The 20,730-nt window shown below is 50.7% G+C and overlaps 1 protein-coding gene across 1 annotated transcript; it reads right to left on the bottom strand.

The window, feature by feature from the left end:
- Nucleotides 1–34: 34 nt before the first annotated feature.
- SLC15A3 (solute carrier family 15 (oligopeptide transporter), member 3) lies at nucleotides 35–20,234 on the bottom strand. Its single transcript, XM_006899843.1, has 8 exons — nucleotides 19,677–20,234; nucleotides 12,666–12,955; nucleotides 11,240–11,387; nucleotides 9,507–9,617; nucleotides 6,402–6,570; nucleotides 2,862–3,020; nucleotides 1,472–1,627; nucleotides 35–189 (listed from the first exon to the last, which is right to left on the bottom strand). Exons 1-8 carry the CDS (start codon nucleotides 20,232–20,234, stop codon nucleotides 35–37), a joined length of 1,746 nt encoding a protein of 581 aa, XP_006899905.1.
- Nucleotides 20,235–20,730: the final 496 nt, after the last annotated feature.

Below are 20,730 nucleotides of genomic sequence, written 5' to 3'. Positions count from 1 at the left end.
TGGCGGAGGGAGGGGACCGTGGGTCGGGACACGTTCAGCCCCTGTCCCTGCTGGCGAAGCTTTGTGGGGCTGGGCCCTGAGCCGCCCGCTCATAGCGGCCCGCGATCCAGAGAAACATAAAGAAGGTGACAGCCTGGATGCCGGCCAGCAGGAAGAAGTAGAGGTCCATCCGGCAATTGTTGATGTTCCCTGGGGAAAGGAGGGGTTGGCATGGGGTCAAGGCGGGGCCTCCCTGCTTGCAGAGGCTCCTTGGGAATTGGGTGGCGGGACTCTGGCTGCCTCATATCCCCTCCCCCACTATTCTTTTTAGGTTTTCTTAGAGCACAAATAGTCACATGTCAACATCCTTAATACCGTCTGTGAAACAGGCTGTTATGTGACTTGGGTGTTATGTGAACAGCACCATAGTCTAGACCTACCTTTTTTTCTTGTTAAGCATCATAGACAAGCTTTGTGCTTGAGCCGTAATTATCAGCAAACTCAGAGGAATTCGCTTTTGCATCTGGCCCCCAATCCAATTCCACAGCCATTTCTCTCTCTCAGGCACCAGTCCCTCTCCGAGATTTCTTAGCCTTGTCTCTGATCCCTCAACAAGTTGGGAGAATTTCTCTGCTTTTGAGGATCACTGTGCTTGTCGGGCGTGAGGTGCTTAAATGAGGAGCATTCATGGATTTTTCTGCCTCTGGACTGTTTAATAACCTCTTGTTTCTTTTTAAATCTATACTTTCTCTGCCTCTTGCTGCTGCCTGCATGGGCACCAGCTCAGGGGCCTTTGGGAACCTTGGTGCACCGCCTGGCTGTGCATGTTTTTTTTAAGAGAAAATGAACAAATGCTGCAGTGCTCAGGGAAATACAAGAGCTTGGACACTCCTGCCTCTCTACACAGGGGACCCTTCCGAAAGGGCAGTACATACAGGCGTGTATTAATGACTCTTTTGAGGTATGTTACAGGTTTTGCATGTCTGGTACCATCACATACTCCTGGCAGTGTGATTCTTTCGTATGCAAAAGACATAAGGTACATATATGTGTGCTGTGTATGTGAAACTGTTGTAGCCACTACATTCTATGCTCCGATCAGGATTTCAGAGCTCTGTTTTACCGTCACAGAGGACCATAAATGTGTGGATCGACCACTGCCCAAATGGGCATGTGCAGCAATGTAACTGCTGTGGACAAAAGTTATGTTTCGGGCAGAAGGGCAGAGTTCCAGAAGCAGGCACAAGCCTTGAGGGCAGGCGCACTGAATTTCAGGCTTCCTTTTCGGCAGGGAAATGGATGCCCAAGATGGGGACACGCTTTTGGGGAAGTGAGGGAGGGGTCAAGTGTCAGCTGGATTCCTGCTTTCTGCATCCAGCCCCCAGCCTCATCCTGCCCAGGGTCAAAGCATTCAGCAGTGGCCTACCTCCTTCACCTCCTTTCCAAGCTTCCTTCCACCCCCATCCCGCCTTGGGGAGGCCCCCACACTCACCGAAGTCCTCGGGACAGTGCAGCCAGCCCCTTGGCAGGGACAGCAGGGTCACCAGGCCGGAGCCCAGCAGTGAGCCCACCCCAGACAGGCAGAAGAAGATGCCCATGATGGCACCCTTCATGGAGCGAGGGGCCTCCGAGTAGGCGAACTCCAGACCTGGAGAGAGGGAGGGGCTGTGGCCGGGCAGGGAGGCTCACCCACCCTCTAAGCCTGCACCCTGGCTTCTCTGGAGAACTATCTACTCTCGCTCAGATTCATGCCCCCACCTGGACACTGGCCATGCTGCTCCCAGAACCTGTGTCTCCCATTTCAGTAACTGCACCTCCATCCGGGCACCTCTTCCATCTTTTCCCACCTCTAGGGTGATCCCCAGATCATTCTGACTTCACACACGTGCCCTCCTCTGGGGCCCCACTGCTCCAGCCAAACCCCAGCGCTGGTCCTCTACTGCCTGGCTCCTGAAAGCCCATCTAAGTGCTTCTGTCTCTAGCTGTTCTCCTCGTCCAGCCACATGGGTGGGTCTCTGGTGGGGTCCTTTCTCTGACAAAAGCCTCCTATGGGGTCCTTTTGTTCTCAGGAGAAATCTCCACATCAAACTTGGTCCTAAGACCCTGCATGACCTTCAGGGCCCCCCCCCCCAGTCCCTGACTTTAATCCCTCCACTTCTCAGCAGGCTTTCCTCCAGTCTTTGAATGCACCAACGTGCCTCTGGGGCTTTGCGAAATGCTGTCCTGCTCTGCCTATTAGGTCCTTCCCTACCTGTTGAGTTCTGCCTCCTCTAACCTTGCCCCAGTGTTCCTGCAAAATTCAGATCACTTCTCCAGCATTCGCTGCATGCCTCTTCCCCCACCAGGCCGAGCGCTTGAACTGGGTCAGTTTTGCGTGCATATCCTACCAGAGCCTGGTTCTGGGGCTGCAGCTGAGTGAGTCCCGGATCCTGTGCTGAGGCACAGCTTGTGCAGCCTTGCAGCCTGAGCTCACAGCCCAGAGAAGGAGACAGACTTGGCAGCCACTTATCAGAACACGGGGAGGGGAGAGCTCGCCCTCCTTCTAGGGCCTTGGAGAGGGCTGCATGGAGGAGGGGACACTGAAGTGTAAATAAACTTTCAATCACCAAGAGGAACAGCAGCTGTGAAGACCTAGAGGGCAGGGGGTAAGGCACTGGGGGAAAGGTTGGTGTGAGAGTGTCATCTCTAAAACTTCAGAGCTACTGCTGTGTCTACAGAAATTGGATGTTAATACGTGTCCCATTAAGCAGCCCAGCTCAGCACACAGCACCTGCCTTCCTGCAGAAGAGCCCTGAGAGGTGATACCCTTGGGATCCTGACTTCCTGGCGTCACCAGGCATAGCCCATCACTGGTGCGAGAGTAGGGAGGAACTCCGGGATACCTGGGATGCTGGCAAAAATCTCACTGATACCAATGAGCAGGTACTGAGGGATCTGCCACCAGATGGACAGCGGTGCCGCGTAGTACAGGTCCTGTCCGATGTGCTGGGACACCGTCTCGTTCTGGTGGATATACTGCAAGCGCTCCATCTCCAGGATTCCTGGGGGAGAGAGAGAGGCACTGCAAGCCAGCCCCCACCCCCCGCCCTGCTTAGCCCACGGAAAGATGCACAAGGTGGGCATTCAGAGTAGCCAGTGACCCACTGAGATGCAGAGGAGGAGACCACCACTGGCCTGAGAGGGTCCAGTTCTGAATTCCAACTCTTCCCTTTTTGCCTTGGCTGCCAGGAATCAGAGAGCTAGGCTTGTGATCCACAATCGGGACAATCCTAATGAATTGAGAGCCTATTATTTGTCACTCATCTAACACACATTCTTATAAATGAAGAAATGGAAACTGAAGTTAAGCAACCAGCTCAGAGTCACATAGCTGGTAAGTGGCCAAGGCTGGATTTCAACTTCAAAAGGATCTAGGGTCAGAACTAGCCCACTCTCTATGCCATGTCCCCCTCTATTGAAGTGTCAATACTGCAACTGTGTTTCTAACCTAGCTTTTCATGTTTGACTATTTTATCTCTATCCCCTTCATTGCTTGGGAAACAAAGCAATTTTGTGCTCTAGTTGAATGGAATTGGCCGTGGAGGTAAGGAGCCCTGCTGGTACAGTGATGTAGGGTGTTATGCCTTAGCTGAAAGGTTGCTGGTTCGAATCCATCAGATGCTCTGTAGGAAAAAGAGGGACAGTCTCTTCCCATAAAGGTCGGCTGCTGTTGGGTGTCACTGAGTCGAGGATGATTCCAAGAGAGCCGCTGAATAATAAATCTAGCCTTGCCTTTTCTTCCTCTTCCTCAAGCCCATTACTTTGTCAATTACCTTGTCGAGGGTCATCTTCTCTTTTGCTTATCCTCTACTTCCCCCAACTTGATGCCTTTTTCCCCCAAGGACTAGGCCCTCCTGACAACATGCCCAAAGTATGTGAGATGACGTTCCAGTCTCCTTCCTTCCAAGGAGCTCCCTTGTTTCACTTCCTCCAAAACAGATTTGTTGTAAATCAAGATAGAAAACCTCCAAAAATCAGGGAGGGTTACCAGGAGTCAGAACTGACGTGATTGGCAGTGAGGGGTTTGTTTGTGGTTTGTGTCAGTGGTGTGATCCTTACCACAACAGCTCTGGTGGCCTAGTGGTGAGAAGTGGTGCTGCAATCCCAAAGGCAGGAGGTTTGAGTCCTTCCAGCTGCTCTGCGGGAGACGGATGGGCAATCTCCTCCTGTGCGATTTACTGCCTTTGAAAACCTGATTGACGGTCAGCTATGGGTCAGTTCTGACTCAACAGAACACAACAGCAACAGCAACATGTCCAAAGGATTAAAAACCCTGCCGGGCAGCTCTACTCTATCATGACTATGAGTCAGTGTTTTGGACTCAAGAGTATGGATGTGGGTTCTAATCTTGGCTCAGCCACCAGCAAACTGTGAACCTTGGGTAAATAATTTCACCACTCTGACACCCGCACCCCTTGTTTGAAGAGCAGGAGTAAACATTCTTGGATCGCTGTGAGAATGAAATAAAACAGGGATTTTATTTTGTAGAATTTTACAGCCGAAAAAGAATCTAGGTGGATTTTCATTCTTTTAACGCAACACTGATCAGAGCTTGAATTTCTCTAGTTCCTGCTTGTGGTCCAGCTTTGCCGCCAGAGTCTTTATCGATTTTATCTTGTTTAAGTTTAAACACTCCACTAGACCGAGTCCCACGAGGGCAGCGCCCAGTTCCCGCACAGCATCTGAATGAACTACTAGTCCCAAAATGAAGCGGAGCCTCAGAGACCACAATCGCTTCAGGGTTATGCTGTTATTAAGTATGTTGTTGTTCCGTGTCATGTTGTCAGAACCGACTCATAACTGACCCTTCAGTGTGTTTTGTAAATTGCACAGGAGGAGATTTCTCATCTTTCTGTCATGGAGTAGCTGATGGAGTCGAACCACCTGCAGAGTTGGCAGAGAAACTCTTTATTCATTAAGCCACGGTGACCAGAGCTCCCTAGGAACTCATGCTCGTGCAGCTGTGTAAGCCGCTTCTTCACCTGAGCCCTTCGTTAGTAGCTGCTGAGTCAACTCTGACTCACAGCAGCTCTGTGTGTGTCAGAGCAGAGATGCCCTCTTGGGTTCTCACAGCTCTGACCTTTCAGAAGCACCTCGCCAGGCATTATACAAGGCCCCTTGGGGTGGTTTGAACCTCTAGCCTTTTAGTTAGTAGTCTAGCACTTAACCATTTGTACCAGCCAGGAACTTCTGAGCCCTTTTCTTATGAGGATGTCAAATCCTCTAGAAATGGGAGGAGAGAGTAAATAATACAGACTTTGTTGTTTTTATGTGCCATTGAGTTGCCTGCAACTCCTAGTGACCCTGTGTACAATAGTTCTAAATACTGCTTTATCCTGAGCCAGTTTCACTATCTCTAACACAACTACCCCCATTATCCCAGTTACTGTTTCAATCCATCTCATTTGTGGTCTTCCTCTCCTGCACTGCCCCTCCACCCTTGTAAACCTGATGACCTTTTCAAGAACTGGTCCCTCCTGGCCACATGTCCTAAGTATGTGAGGCAGAGCTTCAAAATCCTGGCCTTCAAGGAGTAGCTTGCTTTCACATGCTCCAGGACAGACCTGTTTGTTCTCTTGTGGTCCATGGTAGTTCAAGACTCTTCTCCAGCACCACAACTTAAAGGCATTGATTCTTCTTCTTCTGTCATCCTTAGCCACTGTCCAATTCTCTAATGCACAGCAAGTAACTGCAGAGACCATGACCTGAATCAGGCACACCTTGGTCTCTAGACTGACACTGTTACTTGTTAACACTTTGGAGAGGTCCCTGACAGCATACTTTCCCAGTGCAATTTGTCTTTTGATTTCCTGGCTGCTGGTGCCAAAAGTGTTCATTGTGGAGCCGAGCAAGCTGTAATTGTTAACAACCTTAATCTCTTCTCCATCTATCATGGTGCTGCCAATTGACCCAGTGATGAGAATAATTGTCTTCTTGATATTGAGCTTCAATCCATATTGATGGCTGCAGTCCTTGACTTTCTGCGGCAAATACTTCAGGTCCTCCTCAGTTCCAGTTTTCCGTCTTTACAAAATTTATTCATTGAGCACATTTTTTAGCACCTGTGGGCATTTTCCTAGGTTCTAAGGATAGAACAGTGAGTAAAAAGAAATATCCATATCCTTGCCTTCAAGGAGCTTACATCTCAGTGGGGACAATATTCTTGACTCTTGGTTTGGTTTCTTCATCTGTCAAAGTCAAGGAGCTGGAGTCTTTGAGGAGGTGCTGCCCTAGCTCTGGCTCTCTGGGGATGTGAGGGTATGCTTGGCATAGGCCCCAGCTTCACCTTCAGCCCACAGTGGACCAAGCATCCTTGACATACACACCCTGACAGACAACAGCCACCTCTGCCCGGCTGCACCCCTCCCCTGAGGTCCACTCACCGGCCACAATGACCGAGGCAAAGCCAAAGAACATCCCCAGGGCCATTCTCTTCAGCGCCGAGGGAAGCAGCTTGTGCCGCAGCAGGAAAGGGTCCAGCAAATGGTCCTTCAGTGGGACTAGGACCAGCACTACTATGACATTGGCCAGGAGGAGCCAGGCTTCTGGGATCTGGGCCGAAAGAAAGAAGCACAGGACTAGAGTTACGAGACTTGGACTCCATGCTTCTTGGGTGGCCCAGGATCAGCCTTGGACTTACACTCCTCAGATGTGTAACTGTGGGGTAGAGGTGGGACTGACCATTAATAGCAAATAGTTTCCTCTTGCATTTTAACTTCTGTCGATTGGTCATGGCTGCCAAGAAGAGTCATGGTTCAAGTGAGAGATGGTTGTGATTGATTAGTGATGTCTGCCAGGGACAAGGAATGGGTATATAGTGGCAAATATGCCATTTATCTGTCAGCTCTAAAAATGTTTGATTTGGAATTAACAGGCTACTTGAACTCTTGTCTCCACAACTCTCAGACCAGAAGAATTAGATGGTGCCCAGCTACCACTGTTGACTCCTCTGAAAGGGACTACAATAAGAGATCCTAAGAAATTGAGAGGGGAGAAAAATGTGACCCAAAATGCAAAGTAATTAAAAAAATACCAGGCTTACTGGTATGGTACTGAGACCATGGCCTATAGTCACCCTTTAGCTTTCTAAGCCTCCCCACTAGCTCAACTTTCAGCCCAACACTGGGCAGGCCCATGAAATGAACAAGAACACCAGAGAGATGCATATTCTCTACAAGAACCCATCTGATGAGATCAAAGAGAAGCCCTTGCCCAGGGATAATGCTCAGACGGGAGGAAAGGTTAGCAAAGAAGGATGAATGGAAACAGGAGATACAGGGTAGAAGTGGGACGAGTACTCATACATGGTAGAGATTACAATCAGTGTCACAAATCAAGATCTGTATGAATTAATGAGTGGAAAACCACTTTTCTCTGTAAACTTTCAACAAAATAACAATGAAAGTAAGGAAAAAAAACCCACCATAAAAACAAACCCACAGATGAATGAATAAACCAATCTTTGTATCAGCAGCCAGGAAATCAAAAGACGAATTGCATTGGGAAAATCTGCTATCAGGGACCTTTCCAGAGTACTGAAGAGCAACAATGTCAGTCTAGAGAGTAAGATATGCTTGATCCAGTCCATGGTCTTCACAATTATTTGCTATGCATCAGAGAGAGGAACAATGACTAAGGATGATAGAAGAAGAATTTATGCCTTTGAGTTGTGGTGCTGGAGAAGGTTATTGAATATACCATGGACTGCTAGGAGAACACAGGAGAGGGTGAAACCAGGCTGTTCCTTGGAGGCAAGAATTATGAAGCTTCTCCTGATATACTTTGGGCATGTTGCAAAAAAGGGCCAGTCTTTGGAGAGGGACATCTTACTTGGAAGGGTGGGTGGACAGCATGAGAGCAGAAGACCCTAAATGAGATGGATTGACTTGGTGACTAGGGTAATGGGGGGGTAGGAGTGTCAGAGACAATGAGGTTGGCTCAGGATAGAACAAAGTTCAGAGATGTTGTACATAGGATCACTATGTGTCCCGAGTGATTCAACAGTATGTAACAACAACAACAATTTTTTTAAAAGAATTTTTGATTCAATGAATTAAGTAAAGAAAAAGATTCAAATCCCTGCCTACAAAAAGCTTAAGGCAAATGATTTTGACTCTTGATTTAAGTTTCTTCTTCTATCAAAAAAGGTCCTGGTTTAAAAAGGATGACAGAAGAAGAATTGACACTTCTGTGTTGTGGCGTTGGAGAAAAGTACTGAACACCCCACGGACTACCCAAAGAGTAAACAGATATGTCTTGGAAAAGGTGTAGCTGGAGTGTTTCTTGCAGGCAGCAATGGCAAAGCTTCATCTCTCATACTTTAGATACGTTGCTAGGAGAGGCTGTTCCTTGGAAAAGGATATCACGCTTGGAAGGGTGGAGGGTCAGTGAAAGAGATGAAGACCTCTGTCAAAATGGATTGACTCAGTGACTACAGCAGTGGGCATGGGTCAGAGGTTGTGAGGATGGCACAGGACAGGACAGGATGAGCAGAAACAGGAAATACAGGGTAGAAGTGGGAAGAGTACTTATACATGGTGGGGAATGCAATCAGTGTCACAAATCGAGATCTGTATGAATTGTTGAGTGGAAAATCACTTTTCTTTGTAAACTTTCAACAAAATAACAATCAAAGTAAGAAAAAAAAACGACCGTAAAAACAAACCCACAGATGACTGAAGAAACCAATCTTGGTACCAGCAGCCACAAAATCAAAAGATGAATTGCATTGGGAAAATCTGCTATCAGGGACCTCTTCAGAGTACTGAAGAGCAATGATGTCAGTCTAGAGAGTAAGGTGTGCCTGATCCAGGCTATGGTCTTTGCAATTACTTGCTATGCATCTGAGAGCTGGACAAAAGGATGATAGAAGAATTGATGCCTTTGAGTTGAGGTGTGAATAGAGCTGCTGTTCACAGGATCACTATGAGTCATATTCAGCTCGAGGGCAGCTAATAACAACAATAGGGAAAGATGCAAGGCAGCTCTGGTGGCATCGTCCACAGGGAGCTGTGCTGCTAACACAAAGGTTGGACCTCTCTGGCAGTTCGAGTCTACCAGTCGCTCCATGGTAAAAAGATGGGCAATCTCCTCCTGTGCAATTTACAGCCTCAGAAACCCAATGGAAGATCAGCCCAGAGTCAGTTATATCTCGAGGGTAATGAGGTTGGGTTGGTGAAAGGTGCAGATCTGAGGGTCTAGGAAATGGGGACGAGTCAAGGAGGGGCTTGAGTGCAGCTTACCTGAAGGCCTGGAGCAAACCAGACTCTGGGGCCAATTTCAAGTGGGGGTGGTGCTGGCTAGTGTTTGAGCAGGTGGACCTCTTGGTGGGACACGTGACCTGTGACACAAGTTCACCCTTCCTGCAGGGACCCCTCCCTTATTCTGAGGACGCCCTACAGCTGGAAGGGCGGGTGCTGAGGCAGTCTCCCTTTCTCCTTCTCTCAGAGGAAGCCCCTGACCTGGTCTGAACACACGTGGTGTCTTACCGTGTAGCTGTTGTGCTGGGCGCCAAGAGCCATGGAGCTGTTGGTAGGGTTGACGGGAAAGATGTTGGGGATGTGGAGGTGGAGCCCCTGCAGGACGTATGTGGACTGCATCTGCCGAGAGAGAGGACATGAGAACCAGAGCCAGGGCCTGCTTCAGCTCCATTCGCAGAGGATCTCTGGCTCCCAGGCCGGCAGACACCCCACAGCGGTTTCCAGGGCAGGGGGCAACTGGCTTCTACGTGACCTCGGGGAAGAAGAGGCTTTCCTTGGCCGGCAACAGCCAGGCTTTGCTCAGTTCCCGGGCCTGTGAGCAATGCCCTCAGGGCCTGGCCGAGGACTGCGGTGGGTACAGCTGATCTGACTCACCTCATGGCTCCAGGGCCTTGGCACAGAGGGAGGCCTGGACATGTGTGCACTGAGATGGGGAAGATAATGACATGGCTGTCCCCACAGGGTGCCCATCTGACACGAAGCCAAGCTGAGGTGCCACAGGCCGACACGGCCTCTGCTCAGTATGTACTCATCAAATGACACAGGCTCTAGACACAGCTGTGGGTCCCCTTCAAGGCGGTGAGGAGGGGCCCAGAGGAGTCCCCTGGGAGGGGGCCAGGCCAGGGGAAAGACACATGGGCCACTCAGGGCAGCTGCCATTTCCAGTGGACACGGCCCTGTCCCACCATGGACACTAGCTCTGTATTCCCCCTTAGCTGACTGACCTGTATTCTTCTGCAACTCAGTGAAGGTTCCTAGGACGGGATACAGAGGCCAATGACCTTACGATCTGGGGCTGGGATTGGCCAGAACCTGCCGCCACCACACCCCTCTGACCTTCCCCAGGGGAAGCTGTGGTTCCCCACTTTGGCTTGGCATTGTTGTTGTCATCAGAGCAATCAATGTTCCTGGCTTCCCAGGCCTTCCTTGTTGTTATGTACATTGTTGTATGTTACAACTCATAGACAGCCTGAGAACAATGGCTCTAAACCCTGCCCTATCCCTGAGCCAACCTCATCATCTCCGACACACCTGACCCCGTTGCCACGGTAACCGTGTCAATCTATCTCATCAAGGGTTTTCATTTCTTGCGCTGACCTTCTACCCTTCCAAGCATCATGGCCTTCTCCAAGGACTGACCCCACCTGAGAGCATGCCCAAATGTAAGACGTGCAATTTCACCATCCTTGCCTCGAAGGAGCAAGTCATTCGGGTGTCAACTGGGCCTCGGGCTTCTGTGTTTCGTTTTCACACTCCACAAGCAGTTCTGCAGCACAGCCAGATTGAGAAGCTCCTACTAGAAGGCATCGCTTTTGCTCTGAACTGGGCACTGAGCTTGCGCCTCACTTGCTGTGGGATGTCAGGCAGCAACACACATTCTCTGGGCCTCAGCTGGCCAGCTGGAGAATCTGAGCATGTCAGTGCTCCAAGAACCTCCCTCTGGTCTAAACCACCAGTTTACACAGGAGGAAGTGCAGAGACAGGCGATTACTTAAGCGGCTGAGCCTCAGTCTCCGGGGTTCCTCCTGCTGTACTGCCCTGCCAAAGCCACACACACACACACACACACACACACACTGGACATGGCTCTGTGCCAGCCCCCGAGCCAGCTGGCATCTAGCCAGGGTTCACTTGGCTTCTTCCTTTTCCAGGTGCCCTGGCTTCTACTGTGAGAGTTGAGCCCTATGAGAAAACTGGGGAGCCAGCATCCTCAGAGCAAAAGAGTGGGGAGTCCTCCTCACCTGAAAGTAGACCATCCAGTAGGGCACCATGGTGAGCATGACAGGTAAGACCTTCACCAGCACCTGGTAGTTGGCGATGTCCTCTTGTGGAGAAGGGCCAAGCTGGTGAGACCTCTGGTCGAGGAGTGGTGGGGCGCCTTGGGGATCTCTGTGGGGTCATGGGGCAGCAGATAAAACAGGTTTATTTAGCACAAGAGTCAATTACTTTGGAAGGAGAGAGGCCAGAGGAAGCCATTGGGTCCACGTGAGACCATCCAGAACCTTCCTGCCTTGGATGCCAGCTAATATGGGAAGGACAAGGCAGCTTGATTTCTTAGACCTTCTTTATTATTATTATTATTTTGTGTGTGTGTGTGTGTGTGTGTGTGTGTGTGTGTGTACCGTCAAATCAGATCTGAGTGGTACAGGAGGAGATTGGACCTCCTCTCCAGCAGAGCATCTGGTGGATTAGAACCACACACCTCTGAGACTGCAGTGCAGATTCTTGCCACCAGGCCACCAGAGCGCCCCTAGACCTTCTTATAGTAAATATGAGTGTGTGCACCATCGAGTTGGAACTGACTCATAGCTGACCCTCCGGTGGGTTTTCAGAGGCTGTAAAGCACATCAGAGAAGATTGCTCATTTTTCTCTCTTGGAGCAGCTGGTGGATTTAAGCCATGTGCCTTTGGGTCAGCAGCACAATTCCTTGCCACTAGGTACTCTAGTGGCTTCGTCTGAAGGAACTGTACTGCCAACTCAAAGGCACATGGTTCGAGTCCGCCAGCTGCTCCATGGGAGGAAGATGGGCAGTCTCCTCCTGTGGGATTTCTAGCCTCTGAAAATCTGCTAGAGGGTTGACTAGGAGTCAGTTCCAGTTGGCCAGTCCATGACCACAGCAGGTATTAGAGTGCCCACTAAGCATGAGGGTGGCAGAGAACTCTTCATACTTTGCTCCCAACAGCCTTCGCTGGCATCATCATCGCTATGACCACCACCTCTGCTACCAGCGCGGTCTCCACGCTGGGTACCAACACCATCACTCCCTCCTCATCACTTCCTCTCCCCGCCAAGTCCACAAACACACACTGGGCATGTCTGGGTCAGGCCGGCTGGCACCCAGCTGTAGTTCACGTGGTTTTCCTCCTTTGCCTGTGCCTTGGGCCTCCCTGGTGAGAGTGGAGCCCAAGGAGAAGGCTGGTTATCACCAGCAAGACCAGGTCCCCTTACACCTCCCAGTTAGTGAGCCTGTCCCCAAAAGCACCGTCATCACCCCCTTGACCTCCATCATCAGTCACCCTCAGCCATGACGGGCTACTCTGGCCCTTTGGGGAGTAGTTGAGAATAAAGGGGCTGAGCCAGAGTGTTCCCAGCCTGGACCAGGCCTGTCCAGCACTCTGGAGCTTCTCCAGGCCTGAGGCCCCCTTTATTCAGGAGCCCCTCCTTACCTGGCAGGGTGTCGGCGGCAGAGTCGGGGGCAGCAATTCTGGAGTGCGAGCTTGATCATGGAGGACACCTGGCTGCCCGTGGGGGGTTTGGTGATGAAGACAGGGGTGGCAAAGAGGAAGATGAAGAATGCCAGACCCATGCAGCCCACGGGGATGCTGAAGCCCAGCAGGAAGCTGATGTTCTGCTGGATGAAGGCCACCACCAGCAGCGACAGCACAGCGCCCAGGTTTATGCTCCAATAAAACCAGTTGAAGAAGCGCTGGGTGGCATTGCGGCCGAGGTTCATCACCTGTCAGGCCGAGGTAAAGGTGGGGATTGAGGAGGTCTGGGAGAACCCTCCGAACCTGCACCCCCAGACCCTCTCTCATTGAGATGTTTCTTGGGTCAACGGGAGGGCATTCTGGCACTTTGCTAGTCTCTGAACACTAACTAGACACTCAACAAACATTTGATGAATGAATGAGCAAACCCTCCTCTCGGGAGTCACTTGGTAATGATCGGGACATTCCGGCACAGCTGTTTCCCAGGCTCATGACTCTCATTGCTTTTTTATTGTCACCAAGCCGTGCACACAACAGATGTCTCGGATGGGTCCGTGTTCATTCCTGGTGGATTCATTCTTTTGTTTCTGACTGTGAAACCTGCAATAGGCATTGCTTCTAGGCTCAGGAAGAAAGCCAGAAACGTTCTCAGTTCTGCTTTCTGTGATGGAATGCGATGTCTGCTTAGTACTGAAAGGAGAGCCAGGCAGCAGACAGGGAATTTCCCCCGCAGCTTGGAGAAGCAACTTGAACATATTCTGGGGTGGCTGACCCCTCACTCTGATATATGCCCAATCAAATAAGGATGGCATAATTAGGAAAAGCAGAGGTGGTCCTGGACATGACCCCAAGACTGGTTCTGGCTGTGTGGAGTAAAAAACAATTAGGTCCCCCAGCAAGGACAGATGGGCTAAAAATCTATACACAGGACTGGAATAGATCAGTAGCATCCCAGCACCCAGGCCCCAGGCTTCCTTCCAGTCTGCTAGTTTGGGTAATTAGCACCGGCTGCCCCCACCTTTCCCAGACACCATTCTTTGAATAAAAGGAGCCCTGATGGCACAATTTCTAGAGAAAGTCGATGGACTTTCTAAAAAGGTCTGTGGATTGAACACACACTAGCCAGTGTTCGGGAGAAAGAACAGGCAGTGTGCTTCCGTAAAGGCTGACAGCCTTGCATGGGGCTACTTTGTCCCACAGCATGGCTGTAAATCCAGTCCATCTGTTGGCAATGGGCTGCTTTGTAGTTGTTGTTGTTGTTATTATATAGAGCTGACTATGACTCATAGAGACCCTACAACAGTAGCTTTGAACCCTGTCCTATCCTGGGCTGACCTCACCATCTCTGACACACGCAACCTCATTTCCACACTCACTGTGCCAATTCACCTCATCCAGGGTCTTCCTCTCCTGAGCTGACGCTCTACCCTTCGAAGCATGATGCCCTTCTCCAAGGACTGGTCTCTCCTGGTGACACGCACAAAGTATGTGAGGTGGAGCTTCAAAATCCTCGCCTCAGAGGAACCAACTGGTTTCACCCTGTCTAGGACAGACCTGTTTGTGCTCTTGGCAGTCCATGGTATGTTCAGAACTCTTCCCTAGCACCAAACTCAAAAGCATCTATTCATCTGCCATCCATAGTCAATGTCCACCTCTCAGATGCATAGAAAGCAATTGAGAAGACCATGGCCTAGGCCAGGTGCATCTTAGTCTCTAGACTGACACTGTTGCTCTTTAGCACTCTGGAGAGGTCCCTGACAGCAGACCTTCCCCGTGGGACTCATTTTTTAATTTCCTGCCTGCTGGTGCTAAGGGTATTTATAGTGGATCCAAGCAAGATGAATCCTTAACAACCCCAATTTTTTCCTCCATCTGTCATGATACTGCCTATTGGCCGGTGATGAGGGCCTTTGTTTCCTTGATGTTGAGGATCTTTGAAGGTGCACTGTTTAAACACTTGGCTGCTAACTGAAAATTGGTGTTTGGAGAACCCATTAGCTGTTCTAAGAGAGAAAGGAATGGTGCTTCCATGCTGTGAAGATTTACAGCCTTGAAAACCTGGGCAGGGGTGGGGGGGGTGGGGGTGGGGAAGAAGGACAGTTCCACTCTGTTCCAGAAGGTCCTTCTGAGTCAGACACCTGCTTCTGAAAAAGCAGAGAGGATCGTAATGACAATGACGCAACACGGAGAGTGCAATGGACGCCACTGGATCGTAAAAGTGGAAGTTCTTGCGTTGGTGAATGTTCTAGGGCATAGATTTTTACCACAACAGAAAACAATAAAAAAATCAACGAGCACTTGGAGTCATTTCTCTAGCTAAATGTCAGCAATGTGACACCAGCCAGCCTGTCATAAAGCCCAGCATCTCAGAATCCACACCTGTCCTTCCACCCACAGGCACGTCCTTCTCACAGCCACGAAGATTTTACCAAGCCTGGTTTTCTGTGGTTGCACTGTGGAAAAGATAGGCATTTGTGACTTTAAAAAGAAACATTATTTTACACTGATTTGCTTCAGATACATTATGTTTCACACTATTCTTCATTCACACTGAGTTTCATACAATCATTCCCATGCATTATGGAATGTTTATGTGGAGAAGAAAGAGACCTCAAATAAGCAAAGCACTTCTGGAAAACAAGATAGGTGGGTTTTAAAAAAATTTGTTTTTCTTTTCCCTAACCAGACATAAAACTAAGATCCACAAAGTGCCCATCCACAAACGAATGGATAGAGAAGCTGTGGTATATTTACACAATGGAATAGTACACTGTATTGAAAAACAAGGAACTCATGCAATATTATTCAAAATGGGTGGCCCTGGAGGACATTATGCTGAGTGAAATCTCTCAGTCACAAAAGGACAAATATTGTATAGGGCTACTGTTGTAAAACGGGACTGACATCGGGGTTGAGGAAAGACAGAGAAGGAGGGGATGAATGATGTACGCTGCATTGAAACAGATGAGGGAGAGAACTGTCTAAAAGGAATATGTGATTAGGTTTTATTGTTCTGACAGGAGTCCAGAATGAAGGCTGCATAGTGGAGTGGACCTGGGGGGAGGGATTGTATAACAATGAAAGAATTTTTTTGCTTTTCAAAGAGAAGAGTGTACTGGGGGGGAGGAGGGGTGGGCAGGGAGAAAAGTGCAACAATGAATGAATGGAAATCCAAAGTCTCTGTAAATTTTCATGAAAATTAATAATAATAATAATAAAAAATCAAATATAAAAAATAAAAAAGATGCTTTTAAGTAGCATTCCCATGAAGACTCCAAGGTTTAATCCTGATGGTGGGGGGGGGTCAGGCGCCCACTGAGAAACCTCACTCGAGAGTCTCAAGCAGAAAACGGAATAAACCTCATTATGAGCAGCCACTTCCATTTATTAATTGGAAGTAAATGAATATGACAATTGTAATTCTACGGGGACAGCCAGACAGGGCTTTCGGATATAAATGAGCTCCCCTAGAACGAGCTGACACTTTGCCAGGAATGATCGATGGCCCTTTCTGAAATCAGTAAGTGTGCTAAACGTGCAGTTCCTGCGTAGATACGTCTGCCAGACGGTGCCGGGCCTCCCACCCTGACTCCTCCATCTGACTGCCCCGTGAATTCTGCAGCAGCAGCCCCCTCTTCTGATGGGCTCCCTCTTACCCTTCCATCCACTCTACATTGCAGCCATTTTCCAGAACTCAAATCCAGCCACGTCCATCCCCATACTGTCCTGGGGGTCAAGTTCAGGTCCCGTCACACAGCCTTCAAGCCTCACACTGACCAGATTCCATGCTCAAGCCTGGGGCTTTGTCACTGCCGTTGCTACTGCTGACCAGCTCTGCCACCAGCAAGGGACAGAGGCAGGGGACACTGAAGCTGAAGGTCTTTGGAGTCCACAGGCCAAGGGGACTTTGGGATGGAAAGAGATGTTAGTGGAAAAGCAGAATCAAAAGAAGACGGGAGAGTCCTTCCAGAAGGTTCTGGAGTCTCTTGATTTGAAGGAAGGTCAGGAGTGGGCTGGAGAGGGGCAAGGTAATGAGCTCCCCATCATCAAAGGAATCCTAACGGGCTGGATGAGTGACTTCTGGGAAAGACGCTGGAAACTCTTAGCGTAGGATCATGGATGTCAGGAAGGGAAAACCATGATGAAAAACTATTACTGTCTAGTGAGCTGATCATAGTGTTAGAATTTCACACACACACACACACACACACACACCGCTGCCCAGTTTTCCACTTTGACAGCTAGTATTTCCTTAAGGGAGCTCTGGTGGCCTAGTTTACAGGGAGCTGTGTTGCCCAAAGTCTGCTCCTTTCAGGCAGTTCAAGCCCCCACCCCCGGTGGCTCCCTGGGAGAAAGATGAGCAATCACTTTCTGTGTTTTTTCAGCCTTAGAAACCCGCTGGAGGGTTAGCTATGGGTCAGTACTGGCTAGAAGGCAACGCGAGACAGTCTCTTCTTAAGAGGATAGACAACCAGAAAGTTCCTAGACGTGCAAATGGCCAGGTTTTGGACACATCATCAGGAAGGGGCCCAATCGCTAGAAAGGGGCATCACGACTGGTGGAGGGTCAGTGAACACGAGGGACTGGCCCATGAGTTGGATGGACTCAACATTCACGACAGTGGACTCGCAGACACGGGAGACAAAGTGTGCAGGGGCCAGCATGGCTTCGCCCTGTCATCCGTCAGGGCACACTGAGTCATAGTCACCTGGGAGGCTCCTACCAGCATGTGTCTTCTTACACAGTTGCAATTACGCTGTGGGTGCTGTTCTGCTCCCTGCATTTGCTTGTTAACACTAGAAGCTGGTTGTTTTATAATATTGCAGAGTCCTCGTAGCATCATTTAAAATGATTGCCTAATGGCCCACTGGGAAGTGCTTTGAAACACAGCCCTGTTATTAGACACTGCTCATTCATTCAACACACACCTACAGAGCTCTGTTCAGGGGCTGCCAAGGAAGGCGCAGAGCTTACGATGCGCGCCCAAGTGCCCCTCACTGGTGGGCGGCTGAGCTGGGATCGGAACCACAGTTTGCCTGAGCACTGTTGGCCGGAGGGCGCTGCTCCTGCCATGGGCCCCCAGATCCATATAACACCTAAAGATGGGTGGGGACTCAAGGTGGGGACTGGGACCCAGCTGCTATTAACGCCCCTCCTTGACTCGCTCCCTATGTGATGCTGGATATTTTGATCAGTCTCCTTATCCGTAAAATGGACATAACATGGGCACCCAAACCACCCTCATCATCAGTGAGTGGATTCCAGCTCGTAGTGAGGGTTGGGAGAACTGTCTCCCAGGGGCTTCCCTCAAAGAGCAACTGGGGGTTCAAACCCCACGCTTTTGATTAGAAGTCAAGCGCCTAACCACTGCACCACTAGAGCTCTTCCATCTATGAGTAATTAGGAGAACAACCCTCACCTCGCAAATGGAAGGAACTATTTGCTGTCATTTGTTTCAATGGAGTCAGTCTGGATTCAGGGCGACTCCACAGGTAATGATGTCCTGAGCCTCATAGCATTTTCTAGGGCTGACTTTTCACCAGGAGAAGCTCTGGCCTTTCTACCGAGGCCTGGACAGACTTGAACCTTCAGGCTTTCTGTTAGCAGCCAAGCCCCTAAACAGCATGCACTGTCCAGGGACTTGTTGTTGTGTGCCATGGAGTCAGAATGGATCCATAGCTGACCTTCCAGCATGTTTTCAGAGACAGTTAATTGCACCGGAGTAAACTGCCAATCCTCCCATGGAGCAGCTAGTGGATTCGAACTGTGGACCTTTAGGATTGTAACACAGCTTCTTACCACCAGGTCACCAGAGCTCCTGATTCACGGGGGTAGTTAAGAAGTTTTAACAGTTGCACAGCTCAGGAAATAATTAGGGGGCTTAACTGATTTTAGACATCACACACATTTAGCATAGGGCCTCACACATAGCTCAAAGAAGCCAACTGGGTATGGCTAGCACTGTTTTGCTAGTTTAAGCATCAACATCATAGGTGCGAAAACAGCAGTTAAAGTCTGGGCTGCTAACCGGAAGGTCGGCATTCTCCAGTGGCTTGGAGAGAGAGCTGGGATAGTCCACCACCCTGGAAACCCCTATGGGTTATCTTATTCCATCCCATGTGGTCGCTATGAGGGAGCTCTGGTGGCTTGTTGGGTGCCACTGAGTTGAGTTCGACTCACAGTGACCCTATAAACAACTGACCTGAATGAACCCGGTCCCATCCTGTGCCGTCCTCATCATCTCTAACACACCTGAGCCCATAGCTGCAGTTGCTGTGTTACTCCATCTCATTGAGGGTAAATGGATGTTTGCAGCTGTTTTTCTTTGAGTGCCTTCCAATTTGAGCTCTACCTCTATCACTTTATCTATTCACATTCCTCTATTGCTTACAGGGTTTTTCTAAGGCCTGTATTTCTCACAAGAGGATTGGCAATCCCATTCCCTACACTGTCTTAATCTGGGAACTCTGCTGAAATCTATTCCCCATGGGTGATCATGCTGGGATTTGACACACCAGTGGTGCAGCTTCTATCCTCCCAGCACCCCACAAATTACCCCAGTACAGCAAACTGACAGACAAGTCACTGTCTTAATAAGAGCAGAAGATAAACAAGCAAGCACATACACATCAAAGCTATAAAATAAGTACGTGGTTCAGGCACACGGTTCAAATCTACCAGCTGCTCCAAGGGTAAAATAATGCACAATCTCCTCCCGAGAGATTTACTGCCTCCGCAAACCCGTGGAGGGTCAGCTGTGAGCAGGTTCTGACTCGATAATATGTAACAACGTCAACACAGGGTCGCTATCGGCCAGATTGACCAAAGGCAACAGGAAACGAGTATCCTAGATGAACGGAAATTGAAGGCAGGGAGAGGAAGTGGTTTGCCCAGGTCACTCCAGGCCGTGGCCCCAAGTCATTGCTCTGTCTCCGCACCCCCCTTGCGGCGGGGGCCCTTGCCACCCACCTGGTCAGCCCCGAAGGAGGTGAGGTTGGTCCTGACGGAGCTGGCGGCCAGGGCGAGCAGCAGCAGCGTGGCGTAGACGGTGGGCGCGCAGTAAGGGCTGGGTGAGGTGCGCGTGCAGGACCCCGGGGCGCAGGCGGGCTCGAGGGGCGGCGCGGGCCTCTCCCCGCAGAAGGAGCGGCGGCCGTCGGGGAAGGCGGTGGAGGCCAGCAGGGCCACGGCGACCAGGTAGAACGGCAGGCTGAGCGCCACGGCCAGGTAGCGGCCCAGGTACGCGTCGGCCAGCCAGCCGCCCACCGGGGCCAGCACGTAGGAGGCGCCCAGGAAGACGAGCGCGGCGCGCGACGCCTGCCCGCCGGCCCAGTCCAGGTTGGCGCTGTTGAGGTACAGCACCAGGTTGGCCGACACCCCGAAGAAGGCGGCGCGCTCCAGCATCTCTACCAGCAGCACCGCGGCGCCCGCCACTCGCCGTCCCCTCCGGGGGCCCCGCGCGCCCTCAGCCAGCAGGGGCCTGCGCTCCGTCGCCACCAGGGGCTCCGCCGGGGCCCGTGGGCCCGGCATGATGACCCGCTGGGGACCCTCTGTTGCCCCACCTGAGGGCCCGTGGGGGGGCTCGGTTACCCCACCTGATGGCTCGCGTGGGGGGGTGCTCTCGGTACCCCACCTGATGGCCCGCAGGGATCCCTCCGTTACCCCTCCTGCTGGCCCCAGCGGGGAGCGCTCCGCTCGCCCACCCCGCGCACTGTACCTGCCCCGAGGTCTCCTCCTCTCCTCCCAGCCTCAATGGGGGAGCCCGCCTTTCTGGTCCCCTCTTGTCTGTGTCACCCAGCCCTTTTCTTCCCAGCCCCTGGAGCCCCTCCGCTCACTGCTTGGGTACTGCCTACCCTCTCCCCAGTCTTCTACACTTCCTCCCACCGACCCCCCAACTCTTCCTCCTCTACTTCTCCCTCCACCTGCCCTCTCTCTAACTGTCCCTCACCTGAAGAACTTTCCCCCTACTCTGATTCGTCCTCCCCGTGCCCCCTCTTTCCCACTGCTCCTCCCCTTCTCCACCGTT

This window comes from Elephantulus edwardii, unplaced genomic scaffold, assembly GCF_000299155.1.
Source record: "Elephantulus edwardii isolate Elephantulus edwardi_28Jun2011 unplaced genomic scaffold, EleEdw1.0 scaffold00268, whole genome shotgun sequence".
Classification (NCBI taxonomy): Eukaryota; Metazoa; Chordata; class Mammalia; order Macroscelidea; family Macroscelididae; genus Elephantulus; species Elephantulus edwardii.
Note: the sequence above shows the minus strand (reverse complement) of the source record. Positions and strands in the feature narration are given on the sequence as shown.